At 42.8% G+C, this 15,049-nt stretch overlaps 1 protein-coding gene across 2 annotated transcripts in view; it reads left to right on the forward strand.

Annotated features, from left to right (window-relative positions):
- The window catches only part of nek11 (NIMA-related kinase 11), a 243,540-nt gene that overhangs the window by 198,422 nt on the left and 30,069 nt on the right, over positions 1 to 15,049 (forward strand). For both annotated transcript variants that reach the window (XM_055658619.1, XM_055658627.1), the window contains 2 exons: positions 2,261 to 2,394; positions 5,083 to 5,143. In XM_055658619.1, the coding sequence (XP_055514594.1) occupies positions 2,261 to 2,394; positions 5,083 to 5,143 (195 nt within the window). The remainder of the gene's footprint in view (positions 1 to 2,260; positions 2,395 to 5,082; positions 5,144 to 15,049) is intronic.

Consider the following 15,049-nt stretch of genomic DNA (forward strand, 5'->3'; position numbering starts at 1 on the left):
AATAGATTTCTGATCATAAAATGGAAAAATAGAAAACAATTGCAAATAATAGGCATTGGAAATAAAAACAGGGAATATTCATGGAATGAATGGATGGAAATAAACAGCTGCCAGCTTCTGTGGAGAGAGACTAAAAGTTGGCTTTATAGGTCTATCATCAGATATGATCATCCAGTCAACTGACTTTCATCTCACGAAAGGCCATTGACCTGTGATGTTGTACAACAGAACGGATCACTATATAATCCCTTTGTTAGCACACCAAATAAAGTCAATTTATTGAGAAATCATTTAAATCTTCTGCAGCATATTCTCCCAATAAGTGTAGAGCAGATTCCTCAGGCAAATGACAGTGTGTGGGGGATGGTTATATATAAATTATATGAATAAAATCAATCTCACACTTGCAGCAGTGTGGTCACCAAGCTGGATTGACAAGGATATTACTCATTCATCTCCTGGCTGCATAACATTGTTGCTGTACAGATCATTTAAAAAAAAAAGTTACTGCAGAAAAAGATGTACAGCTTTGTACCCAGTTAATTAAGTCAGAGTGCCAGATTGTATCACATGTGGCAATAATAATTAAAAAAAAAAAAAGATTTTGGAGAATTGCACTACTTTCCAAACACTATGCCTTTGTTTTTTTTAAAAACATCTGAAGTTATTTAATTATTTCCCTGTTGGGTTTTCTATCAGGATACTTTTAATGAAGATAAGTGCAACTCATACAAGCAGATGCTAGTAGAAGAAATTGCATTCTGTGGTGTCCATGAAATAAAATTAACTAAAATTCTTCACATTTGTTCAGAAATGGTTAATACTCATACCAGTTTTATGTGTTTCTACCCATCATCATTTTCGCTCAGATGTTCTTTTTTGTGTGCCTGCTGTGTATGTTTCACAGTTTTCTGTTAGTGATACATTACACAGACAAAGAGGCTTAATCTGACCTTAACAGTGACTCTGATGTCATATTAGCTCACTTCATCTGCCCCTATCAGAGATATTTCAACCCATTCCTTGCCTTATATTCACAGTGAATGGCAGGGCTATGTGGAGTGTTGTAGAGCAGAAGAACCTAGGAGTGCAGGTCCATAGTCCCTTGAAAGTGGTGTCACAGGTGGATAGTGTGGTCAAGAAGACTTCTGGTACATTGGCCTTCATCAGTCAGAATGATGAGTATATAAGTTGGGATGTTATGTTACAATTGTACAATACATTGACAAAGCCACATTTGGAGTATTGTGTTCAATTTTGGCCACCCTGCCATAGGAAAGATGTTGTTGGATGGAAAGAGTTCAGGGAAGATTTACAAGGATATTTGCAGGACTTGAGGGCCTGAGCTACAGGGAGAGGTTGGACAGGCTAGGACTTAATTCCTTGGATCACAGGAGGATGAGTCGTGATCTCATAGATGTGTATAAGATCATGAGGGGAATAGTGAGGGTAGATGCACAGTCTTTTACCCAGAGAGGGGAAATCAAGAACCAGACGTCATAAATTCAAGGTAAGAGAGGTAGGATTCTATTGGAACCCGAGGGGAAACTCAAGGGGTGGTGGGCATACGGAACAAGCTGTTAGAGGAGGTAATTGAGACAGGTACTATTACAATATTTCAAAAATATTTTGTCAGTTACATGGATAAGAAAGACTTAGAGGGATATGGGACAAACACCGGCAGGTGGGACTTATATAGATGAGGCATCTTGGTCAGCACGGGCATGTTGGGCCGAAGGGATTGTTTTCAATCCATACTATTCTGTGACCTTTTATGCTTTCTTAAACTAATTTGTTCCTCCCTTTTCCAATTCCGACACAGGTTCCTGGGCCTGGAACATTAACTGTTTCCATTTCCGCTGATGTTGCCTGACTTGTTGAGTGTTTCCAGCTTGGGGAAATAGAAGAGATAGTTTCAAGGTGTGCTATGAAGAAAGGGAGGTGGAGAGGCAGACAGTTTATGTGAGGAGATTCCAGACTCTGAGATCAATGGTGCATGCAATTAAATTCCTACCAGCTCACTTTAACTTAATGACTTCCCCTTAATTTAAGTAAAATAGGTTTTAGGCATTTGTAACTAAGGTTAGAACAGGTTGTGTGCTCTATTTATTGCAATGATGAACAAATCACAATCAGAGAAGCATGGATGTGTAGAATGACAAAAAAAGATTGGATTATCTCACAGATTTATATTTTATTCATTAGGAGTTGGGAAATACATATGTAAAGGCTTTTAAACTGATATAATTGCTTGTTTCAGCAATTCCCGAAGATCCAGAAGTAGCTGAAGAGTTTTATCATGAAGATGGTTTTGAATCTTGTTCTGATGAAAACCTAGAAACTGACGAATCCAATGAAGAAAGTGAATGCTCTACTTTCAAAACTTATGAACAGGTAGACAATACTCCAGCTCAGTATCAAATGCAGCAATTTTTGACTGGTAACTGGGTAGATGTTTTTATTGTTGCTGTCGGGGATGATGAAGAGAGTGAGAGTTAAGGAAAACTAATTAGCGCCATGATTGATGTGGGATATGTGATGATACAAGAAGAAAGCCTGTTTAGATGTTTCACCAGAGACATTATGACTGATTTATTACCTACCTCTATCACCCCATGTTAACCTTGTATTCTGAATAACTTTACCTAACAAAAATACATCCATTTCAGATTTAAATTTGGCTAGTATTTACTTTTTTTGGATAAAGTGCCAAATTTCAACTACACTCTCCATGTGGGACTGCTCCTAGACTCCCAAATTTGGCTGAAAGAGTTTCTCCAAAGCTATTCAGTTTTCTTTATGTTCTTGAAAACCTCCACCAGTCTCCCCATAACGTTCTATCTTTCAGCAAATACCAGTTTGTACAATTCCTCTTTGTGATTTAACACCAAATATGATTCTGATGGTTGCGAGTAGTTGCAGTAGTCGTGGAACTGAAAGGGCAAGAAACCCAGTTGTATAATCTGTAATTATATTCATCAGTGATTGGCAATTACAGTTGGGTGTCTTTTTCTGCACAATTGAGATTTGGATCCTCACTAAGAATGGACATGCGGTAAACCCTCATAACAACGGACCATAGTGAGGGGTGGGGGTGGGCCTGGGGAATGGTGTCCTTTATCACTGATTGTCCGCTATAACCGAGTAAGTTATCGTTGTATAAGTAATAGAAACAGGGAACTGTAGATGCTGGTTAATACACAAAAGGACACAAAGTATGGGACTAACTCAGCTGGTCAGACAGCATTTCTGGAAAATTTGAAAAGGTGACATCGAGTCAAGACCCTTCCTCAGACTCTTGATCTTAAATTGGGCCTGGAATCCAAGCGAGTTGATGGCCCAGCCTAGAAGTGGCCAGAAGGCGGTGCGGGCCAGTGATGGCATCAGCAGCCCGGCATGGCGTGAAGGCCGGTAAATCAGTCCACTATAACCTAAATCCGTAATAATAAGGGTTTACTATATGTATAACGTTTGAATTTAAAGCAATTTTGTTTCAAGGTCATTTGAATTTAACCTACAGAACAGTATGTTCTTTGCGGACATGTTTCTCAAATGGGCATTTTAAATAGATTCTTAATCATTTCAAGTCATTAAGGTGGAAGAATAATTAGGTGTAAATTCACTAAAATTCAATGGATGATAAGAATATTTTTGGACTTATTTTTCAAAAAGGTTATGTAGATCTTGCACTATTGCTTTGCTGACTTAACATTTCTAGGATTGCAATAGTTCATAGATTTACTGGTGTCAAGAAAGTCAAGTTTTATTGTCATATATCCCACAATGGAATTCTTTCTTGCAGCAGCAGCACAATAGTTTTGTAAAACACTGTACTCAATTGATAACATAGCAAACAAACAAAAAACTGTTCAGTAAACATAAAACATAAAACCCAATATAGTGCCAAAGCAAAACAAAGCCCAAAGCCTATGTCCCTAGTGCAACTCAGGCAGTTCACAGTTTAAAGTTGAGTTTGAGTTTGTTGTGTTCAATAGCCTGAAGGTTGTTGGAAATAAACTGTTCCTGAACCTGGACGTTAGAGTTTTCAGACTCCGACACTTACTTCCCAATGGCAGCAGTGAAAGTAGAGCGTTGGCATGGTGGTGCGGGTCCATGATGATGCTGGCTGCCTTTTTGATACAGCACCTCTTGTTGATCGCTTCAATGGTGGGATCGATATCAACACATTCTCCAAACTTTGAGAATGTATTAATTTTTAGAAAAAACTAGACTAAGTGGGACCCGTTGGGTCCCAGCATCACACGGGAGGGCTGGTCACCAACGCAATATTCCACCTCTCCACCAATTCCAATATTGCTCGTGGGTGGGGGTGGGGGCTTTCTGTTGCGCTAGTATGGGGGTTGCGGGCAGAAGTTACTGGTTTCCACACGGCTAGTATAGACAATGTGGGCCGAATGGACTCTTGGGCTGGCAGCCAACTGTTGCAATGATTTTAAAAGCCAAGCCAAGGCAAACAATTTGGCTGCAGCCACCCGACAACCAAAATTCATTTTGTGAACACAAACTTTTTTAAAAAGGCGAGGCAAACAATTGGGCAGCAGCACTTGACAACCAAAATTCATTTTGTGAACACAAACTTTAAATAAAAAGGCAAACAATTTGGCAGCTGCCACATCGAGGGGACTCACCATGGAGTAGACGTGCGTTCAGTGTTATTCACAGCTCAGAGAGCCGTGATCCTCTCGCTCCCTGGGTCTGGCAGAGACTGAGTGAGGCACGACACGTCCGGGTTTTATAGTCCCTCCCCCTCCCCCCTGCCGCCAGCGGGGGCAGCAGAGAGAATGGAGAATTAAAAAAAAACATTAATATCTCTCTGATTTTTCATTGATGGGAAAATTCCTCTGCTCCCGGAAGGTGGAGGGAGGCTCTGAGCGAGGTGTCGGCGTTCTCTCGGAAATCGCAGCACAGTGGGCCAAAAGCAGTCAAGATCAGACTTTTAGTAATATATAAGATATCATTATTAAGCAAAATGATTGAAAAACATCCTGGTGATTAATAGATCATATAAGTACATGTTTGTTTTCTGTCCATAACCTAATTTTCCTGTTCATAATCTTTCAGGACACAGATGTTGAAGCCCTAGTACGGTGCATGGAGGATGTTCTGGACAGCAGAACGTTAGGTATGTCTTTCACGACTTTACTGCCACCATCATCCAATTACAGAACTGAATATCCAATTCAGTGGTACAGAAGACCTACTTTTTGAAACCACCTCTTTCCCAACTATGATTCACACTGGCCAAATTAAATGATTATTTAGTGCCTCAGTATAACCATATAACCATTACAGCACGGAAACAGGCCATCTCGACCCTTCTAGTCCGTGCCGAACACGTATTCTCCCCTAGTCCCATATACCTGCACTCAGACCATAATTCCTTTTCCATATTACTATCCAATTTAATTTTAAATGATAAAAACGAACCTGCCTCCACCACCTTCACTGGAAGCTCATTCCACACAGCCACCACTCTCTGAGTAAAGAAGTATGCCTGTATATAATTATAATTTTCATAATAGGCCATACAAGCTTTCTGGAAATAGACAGTCTTTACACAGAATGGCTTGAGAATGCCATTGTAATCAACAGCAATACGTTGTTTATACGCAATAGTTGTCTATATGTGATAGTAATAATCTTGACAACCAGCGAGTCTGGCGATGGATCTCAATCCTTTCTCTTTCAAGCAAACATCCAGGAGCATTAGATATCCATTCCTTTAAGCCTGCTTTCCAGTTTGTGAAATCAAAAGTGATTTGCAGCTAATTCTTATCTATCATCTCCACAAGTCGTAATGGCCTTGGCTGGAGATAGAAAAATCAATAAGAATAGCATCAGGCATTTAAAATGAAGGCACCACTCTTCCTTAGAATTTACAGTCTGTGGCTTTTGCTGCCACTCACAGAGAGCACTGATTGAGATGTGTGGATTTCCGAGAATGAGGACACCGTGGGTGAGTGATTTCATGAACAGAGATTTCTTGCACAGCATTGCTCCCTATTAAGAGCTGCTGGCCATGAAATAATTTCAATGAAACACTGCCCTGTCTCACTTACAGTAACTACGATCTTTTGTCTTGTTGCTTGCGTGCTTTCTCTTAGGCTTACATTGGCTGTAGGCTTCGTGATTTTATTGAATTCCTGAATTTAAGGCAGGTTTTTCTGTTTTTTCCCCTGCTGGTTGAGCATTTGTCTTTTTTCTTTTAGTGTGATACAAAGTAACATTGTCTGAATTTAAACTTTGACACAATTTAAATGAGAACCGACTCTGGACCGGTGCATAGCACCCTTTTCTCTCAATTGGAATGTTGTGTGTTCAAATACCACTTAAAAATCAGCACACAGTCCAAGGTATACACTTCAATGCCATTCTGGGGGACTGCTGCACTTCGAAATTTCATCTTTCAGAAGAAATAGTAATTGAGATGCTCTTTACTCTGGGAGGTATGTGATAAAGAAATCATATGATCTTGAAGAAGTTTGGTAACTACGCTGTCCAAGCTAAAGTTTTCCTCAGCATCTTGCTGTTTGCGAAAGCACCACAGCTATTTGGAAATTAGCTGTGGTGTTTCCCACATTGCATCAGGGGCTGGATGGTGCAACTGTTGCCTCCGAAACCCAGGTTCAGTCCTTACTTTGAGCACTGTCTGTTGAATTTGCACATTTGCCTTGACTACATCAGTTCTTTCTGGGTGTTCTGATTTATTTCTACATCACAAAGATGCTGGTAGGTTAACTGACTGCTGTAAATTTCCTTTTCCACAGAACATAGAACAGTATAGCACAGGAAAAGACCCTTCGGCCCACAATATCTGTGCCATACATGATGCCAAATTAAACAAATCTCCTCTACATGTGATACATATCCATCCATTCACTTCATATCCAAATGCCTATCTAAATTTTTCTTAAATTAGACTATCATATCTGTTTCCACCCCTAGCCCTGGCTGTGCATTCCAAGCACCCACCACTCTGTGTTAAGAATTTGAACCTCCCTTTGACCTTGTCAAATACTAGAGGGTATAGCTACATTTCCAACCTGTGAATAAGGTTGTGACTGTCTACCCCATCTATGCCTCTCATAATTTGATATGCTATGCTATGTCTTGTTTCACATTTACATCTTGGAAAAAAAGTTTGACTATCTACCCTATCTATATCTCTCATTTTATAAATATCCCCCAGCCTCCAAATCCAAGTTTGTCTAACCTTTTCTTGCAGCTAAAATTCTAGGTACTTTACATTACAAAAAAAAAAAATTATATAAAAGGGAATGGTCCTGATTGTATGGCAAAGACCCAATGGGCTGAAATGCCTCTTTTCACGGTTTGATAACCAAGTAACAATCTATCTATATCTATCTATACATAACTAATACTCTGATTTCCATTTGCGCAAAAACGGTTCACGATAGCGCTACGATTTTTTGCCAGTTCACTTACCATTCTCCTGTGCTGCGAATGCACCTAGTTTCATTCCGATCGGTTGAATGTCGTAAAAGTTAGCGAGGTTTAAAAATCTTAAAAACCGTGTGTGTGCAGATCGATCTCTTCTCCTGCCAGTCGGCACCGCGCAGATTAGTCTCTTCCCCTGTCACTCCCCGGGACGGTCCACCCCTTCCTGCACTATCGCGTCTTTACTGGTGGCCGGCAGAGGTTTCCAACCGGACTTTCGGAGGGACCCGAAGCAGCCCAGCCCCTCCCCGCCCCAAGCAGCAGCCCTGCTACAAGCAGCAGCCCAGCCCCCAGCAGCAGCCCAGCTTCGGAGACCCGCCTAGCCCAGTGTGGGAGACCCAGCCCAGCCCGGAGTCAGAGATGACGCTAAATGGAAAGCGGAGACTCTGATCCCGGTGGAGCAGAACGACCAGCGACCACTTTGAGTCCCCATCGCACCGCCAATTCCAGCCACTACCCCTCTGGTCCCTCTCGCTGGCACCTTTCCCCCTCTCCCCCCGTGATGCCCCTCTCCCCCAACGGCTCTTTCCCCATCACACACACCCCTCCGAGCTCACCCCCCCCCCCCCACACACCCCTCCCCCACACACTTCACAACCCCGCCCCCACCACACACACCTCCCCCCCACAACTTCCTCTCTGCCCACCCCTCCCTCCGCCCACACAGAACCTCCCCCCACAACTTCCTCTCTGCCCACAACCTCCGAAAGCCCCGACCCATTCACGGAATAGAATATTTTTAGCACTAACGGCCCCCCCCCACAACTTCCTTTCCCCCGCGAGTTTGCGCCCTCCCCAGTTACCGCCCACACACTGCCTCCCCCCACAGACTTCCTTTCTGACTGTGTGGGCCCATTGCCCCCTCCCCCCGTGTCTCCCTGTCCCCACACACCCCTCCCCCCCCCACAAGGCCCACTGCTCACACCCCTCCCCGCCCACATCACACTTGCACCCCTGCCCAGGGGGCGCACTTGTCGCTGTAGCCCATCTGCTGACCTCTGCAGCTCCCCCCCCCTGCCCAACCCGCCCCCCCACCCAAAGTTCTCCCCCCATGCGCCCCCTCACAACCCCCCGCAGCCCCAACAACACTTCCCTGCCCCCTTGCCCCCCCTGGTATGGCCCCCTCCCCAACAAACCCCCCCCTGGACCCCCTCCCCCTCCCCCCCACACCCACCCCCCTTCCCCCCACAACCCCGCCCCCACAACTTGGGGAATGGTTTGCGTTGCGGGACCAGGCCTCCCGTGTGACTGGGAGCCAACGGGTCCCACTTAGTCTGGTGACCACAAAAATCAAACAGCTAGAGGAACACTGCAGGTCAGGCAGTATCTGTGGAGGGAAATGGACAGTTGGTGTTTTGAGTCTGAACCTTTCCCAAGACTAATGGAGTAGAGAGAAGACAGCTGGTAGAAAGAGGCAAGGGGAAGGTGTGGGGCAAGTGTTGTCAAGTAATAGGTGGATCCAGGTGAACAGGTTGTTTGGTCGATGTGTCAGATGAGGATATAGTAAGGCGAGTCTGGGTCAGAACATGGTCAAAGAGATGGAGAGCTGTAGGAATCAGTGGAGAAGGGAGAGAGGGAGACTCACAGAATTCTTCAAAGTTGGCATACTTTGAGGAGATTCTGTAGTGAAGCAATAAAATGGAGACATAAGAGACTGCAGATGATGAAATCTTATACAATACCACATTCGTCTCTAAACTTTATGTAGGATGACCCTCGTACATTTATTACTGTTTATAAAGATGAGGATGGATTACACATATCTAGATTTGCATTCTCTTATAAATCTTACTACCAATAATCAATGAATCATACCCTCAAATGCATTCATTTACTGAGCATCCATAACCACCCAGGCTAGTGAATTGCAAATAATTTGTTCTCTCAGTTCTAAACAGTGGGCAACTCTTTATGTAACTATGTCACTTACCCATCCTGAGGAAACAACCTCTCAACATCTATCCTGCCAAGTCTTTGACATCATCATAGTATCGGGGAAATAACTGAGGGAAAGCAAAAGCATGAAGCAGTCTGGCATCTTTTGTTTTACTTTCTGGTAAACATAAATGAATAAGCTTAATCTTTAGATTTGATGCCCATATGTAATTGGACAGATTTCTAGATAACCCAATGCACATAAACAGTGAAGGGATTGAGCAGTAGACTCCATGCAGAGAAGTGAGGCAAGGATCAGTTGATAAACACAAAACGCTGGAGTAACTCAGCAGAACAGGCAGCATGTCTGGATAGAAAATGGGGGAAAAACTATATTCCAGCTTCTCTTTCTTATGTTCTCACAACAACCAAGGTCATACTTCAAAAGGCACAAAGTGCTGGAGTAACGCAGCAGGTCACTATAACTATATGCAGTTAATGACAAGATCCTTAACAGCATTGATGTGCGGAGGGATCGTGGAGTGCAAGTTCATAGCTCACTAAAGATGCCAGTACATGTAGATGGGGTGGTAAAGACGGTGTATGTATGCTTGCCTTCATTGTTAGGTGCTTTGAATTCAGGAAGTCATGGTGCAGCTCTATAGGACATTGGTTAGGCCACATTTGGAGTATTGCATGCAGCTTTGGTTGCCCCATTACAGTATTGATGTGGAATCTTTGGAGATGATGCAGAGGAGGTTTACCAGAATGGTGCCTGGGTTTGAGGGTTTCAGCTACAGGGAGAGGTTAGATAGACTTAGATTGTTTTTTATGGAACGTCGGAGATTGAGTGGAGACTTGATAGAAGTATATAAAATTATGAGAGGCATGATAGGGTAGACAGTAGATCTTTTTGATAGGGTGGAAATGACCAAGACTAGAGGACATAGCTATAAGTTGAAAGGGTTTGTCAAGTTATTTACAATGAGTTTGAAGCTTCAATGTATACTGCCATATTCCTGCTCAGATTTCTTTCCTCTGCTCCATTAAGGTCTTGAGATTTGAAGCATTCCTGCATCACAACTATTTTTTCCCTTCTGCAACTTCAAGAGCTGAAGGCTTCACCCTTTGAGGCAGAGGAAATGTCATAAATGGATTACATTCATTTTCATGTCTCTTGGAACTTTGATGTATAACCTTTGGCAATGTGTGAGAGAGCAGAGATTTTCCTTACTATTTTATGGCGCAAAAGGAAATCATTCAACCCAAGCTGGCTTCCAGCCAAGCATTCGCAGCAGTCCCATGTTCCTTGTGCCCCAGAGCTCCTCAACTTACTCTCTTTCATATACTCATCAACTCCTCATTACTTCTTGGAGTATCCGGGAGAAACACGTGCTGACACAGACATAACTTGCATACACACATACAGGCAGCAACTAAGGTTAGTATTGAACCTAGGTCGCTGGAGCTGTGAGGCAGCAGCACTAACACCTGTACCACCGTGCTATTCTATTTTTTTCTTCGTTGTAACTTTATTTATTGACTGACTTATTTTCATTCACAAATCGACAATTATACAGAGTGATTTATATACAGTGATTTATACAGCTTTTTAAAAAAATGAAATAAACCATTCCCAGGGCACTTCACAAACAAATGTTGACATCAGTCCACATTGGGTGACATTATAGTTAAAATGAATAAAAGCTTAGCTGATGATCAAAGCTTTCATTAGCAAGTTCAAGGTGGGGAGGGGGCAGTCTTGGAGAGGCCTGGGAGTTAGTTCCAGAGCTTAATGTTTAGGCAGCTCATGGTGGAGCTATTCATTCAGGGATGATCAAAAGGGCAGGATTGCTCTCCCTTTATCTCCTTTTTTCTTAAGATCTTTACAAACCTACTTCTCTCACCATATTTGTGATAACATGAAATAACACTGGTTTGTGTCTGAGGAGCAAATTATAACTGATTACACCTCTATAAAACTTTTGGTAACTATGGTAGGGTGAAGACTATTCCATGCTTTAATTGTGCGGGGGAACTCCATGGAATAGCCAGCAACTCTGGATAGAAGAAATTGTGTGACGTTTCGGCTAGAGACCCTTCTTTAGACTCCCTCTGGTTTTAGTGTTTTTAGTTTAATTTAAAGATACAGCGTGGAAACAGGCCCTTCGGCCCACCGAGTCCACGCCAACCACCGATAACCTGTACACTAGTTCTATCCCACACATTAGCGGAGTGAGTCAAGAGTCAAGAGTGTTTTATTCATAGATACAAATACAGCAAGTGCTGCTTTAGATTCCACTTGGATGCAAATGATGAAGTTGCTGCTCTCAATGTTGCCCTCTGGTCCAAAAGAATAAAATGAAGACTTTAATTATGTCGGACCTTTCACAATTATAGAAACATAGAAAATAGGTGCAGGAGTAGGCCATTCGGCCCTTCGAGCCTACACCACCATTCAATATGATCATGGCTGATCATCCAACTCAGTATCCTGTACCTGCCTTCTCTCCATACCCCCTGATCCTTTTAGCCACAAGGGCCACATCTAACTCCCTATTAAATATAGCCAATGAACTGGCCTAAACTACCTTCTGTGGCAGAGAAATTCTCTCACGTCCCAGTTAGAACAATGAAATCCTTACTTGCAGCAGCATAACAGAATATGTAAACATAGTACTCTGTAAACAATGTAATAAACGAGAAAACAAAACTCTACATATTTATATATGAATATATAACTATATAAATATAGGTGTGTGTGTGTGTGTGTGTGTGTGTGTGTGTGTGTGTGTGTGTGTGTGTGTGTGTGTGTGTGTGTGTGTGTGTGTGTGTGTGTGTGTGTGCGTGTGTGTGTGTGTGTATATAATATATATGCCCACCCACCCACACAGAATTTCCCTCCTGGGATTAATAAATTCTATCGTATAGTATCGTGTGTAGGAAGGAACTGCAGATGGTGGTTTAAACTGAAGATAGACACAAAAAGCTGGATTAACTCAACAGATCAGACAGAATCTCGGGACAAAAGGAAAATATTACGTTTTGGGTTGGGTCTGAAATAGGTTCCTGCACAGCTTTGGAATGTGGAAGGAAACAAGAACACCCGGAGAAAACCCATGTGATCAAAGGGAAAAGGAGCAAACCATACAGACAGCACCCATATTCAGGATCAATTCCGGGTCTCTGGCACTTTTAGGCAGCAACTTTATGGCCAATGTACTGTCCCATTGTCTTGAACTTAATTAAAACATACAGTAGCTGTAAAGGGGGACATAGCGCCACTTGGAGATTTAAAACTGAAAATGGACATTTTCATTTTTTTTAGTAACCAAAGTTATCAACGTATAACATTTTTTGTGTTGGAAAACAAAATATAGCAGCACAGCTGGTGGACTTGCTGCCTCACACGCCAGAGATCTGTGTTCGATCCTGTCCTCGGGCACTGTCTGTGTTGAATTTGCACATTCTCCCTGCAAACGTGTGGGTTTCCTCCCACATCCCAAAGACGCATTAGCTTTGTAGGTTAACTTGTCTGTAAAATTGCCCCTAATGTGTAGGGAGTGGGTGAGGAAAGTGGGATAACAGAACTTGTGTGAATGGGTAGACAAAAATGCTGGAGAAACAGCGGGTGAGGCAGCATCTATGGAGTGAAGGAAATAGGCGACGTTTCGGGTCGAGACCCTTCTTTAGACTGATGTGAGGGTGGGGGGAACGGAAAGAAGAAAGGAAGAGGGTGAGGGAGAGCTGGGAAGGGGAGGAGAAAGCAGGGATTACCTGAAATTGGAGACGTCAATGTTCATATGGCGGGGGTGTAAACTGCCCAAGCAAAATATGTTGTGCTGCTCCTCCAATTTAGGGTAGGCCTCACTCTGGCCATGGAAGAGGCCCAGGACAGAAAGGTTAGATTTGGAATGGGAAGGGGAGTTGAAGTGTTGTGCCACTGGGAGATCAGGTTGGTTATTGCAAACTGAGTGGAGGTGTTGTGCAAAGCAATCGCCAAGCCTGCGCTTGGTCTCACCGAGATTGATCATACGCTGAATAATCCAACCACATTTTTGTATTGAAGTGGAAAGAAATAATAGAAATTGCATTCATTGCAACGTGTAAAAAGAGATGAGATACTGTATCGTGATTTTGCTGCATGTCATTATGGTATATATCATGTCTTGGTTGGTGAATATGTTTAGTTTGTGACTTTATTTGAAGCAGAAATAATATGTGAAAGCTTCATTGAGCATAATTCCAACTGGTAACTACGGACTTTGTCCGAGCACATTATCGCACGCGTCATGCAAGCTGTCTTAAATGACCACCTAAACTGTCATTTGGCAACTTATAAAGTTGCCAAGGTTGCCCGGCTGACAACAGAGAAAAAAAATCAACTGAGAGCCCAGCAAGGTGTATGATATTTTTGACAATGTCATAGGCATTTCTTACATATGCTGTCACAACGCACTGTAGTCTCTAAACAATCCTTCAGTAATTTTCCTTGCCCTCAATTTCAGAATAATAGTGTTTTAAGCCAATAACTCGACACTAGCACTGGCAATAAATAAAAAAAGCGCAGCTTTCCAGCCCCTTATCTCATTGGCCACGCTCGGCTGCTAATCCGTGTCAATCTGGTGGACCATCTTCCTCTAGTCGTGGGGGTGGGGGATTGGGAGGGGCCTCACGTGGAACAGCTTAGGGCCTCTCTTCATCAAAATCCAGTCCTGAGAATGGGGTTGAGAGAGAAAGATAGATCAGCCATGATTGAATGGCAGAGTAGACTTGATGGATCGAATGGCCTAATTCTGCTCCAAGAACATGAATAATAGTAAGATTAAACGAGAACTTACCAGTTTGAAGTTTGATCTTGATTTTATGAGTTACGATGAGCGATTACGTGAAGAAGGGCCGTCCGTCTGCGTGCGTGTCAATCTTCAAAGCAGCGGTGTTAAATCACAGATAAAAAGAAGACCTGAGAATAGTAAGATTGTGAAGAAACTAGAACTTCCAGATGACTTTGATAGTATGAGGATGGGAGCGGTGGGCACGTAATCGCTCATCGTAACTCCTCATAAAATCAAGATCAAACTTTAAACTGTTAAGTTCTCGTTTAATCTTACTATTTTACTTCGGAGTCACGTGAGTGACTACGTGAAGATTTCAAAGCTCTGTGATTTTACGCCGGTTACGAATCCAGGCGTCACACACTGAATGGATTGACCATGGATGCATGTAATCATTAAAGCATTCAGACATTACATAGTTAAGTAAAGAAACTGATGCTTTAAATGAAAGAAAGGTTTAAAAAAAAGTTACCCCTCTTAACCTTGGGGGGAGGGGGGGGGGGGAACTAAGGAACAGAACTTAAAATGGTACGTGCACCCCCAGTCCGGTTATGGGTTTGTTATAAAACCGGTGGACCGTTATTTCATTCATCCATCCTGCAGCCACTAGGATGTCATCAAGGGGCATGTCCATAGCTCTTGCTGCTGACGTAGATACAGCCCTGGTGGAGTGAGATTTAACCATATAAATGTTTACTCCTGCTACCGCCATTCCCTCTTTTGACCATCTGGAGATGGTTTGAGTTGACACCTTTTGGTGTGGTTTTTTTATGGCTGATGAGGACCGATTGTTCTGAGCCTCTGAGGTTCTCCGTAACTCTCAGATAGTGGTGTTAGTATGTTACCACCCACACAACCGT

The sequence above is a fragment of the Leucoraja erinacea genome, chromosome 2, assembly GCF_028641065.1.
Source record: "Leucoraja erinacea ecotype New England chromosome 2, Leri_hhj_1, whole genome shotgun sequence".
Taxonomy (NCBI): domain Eukaryota; kingdom Metazoa; phylum Chordata; class Chondrichthyes; order Rajiformes; family Rajidae; genus Leucoraja; species Leucoraja erinaceus.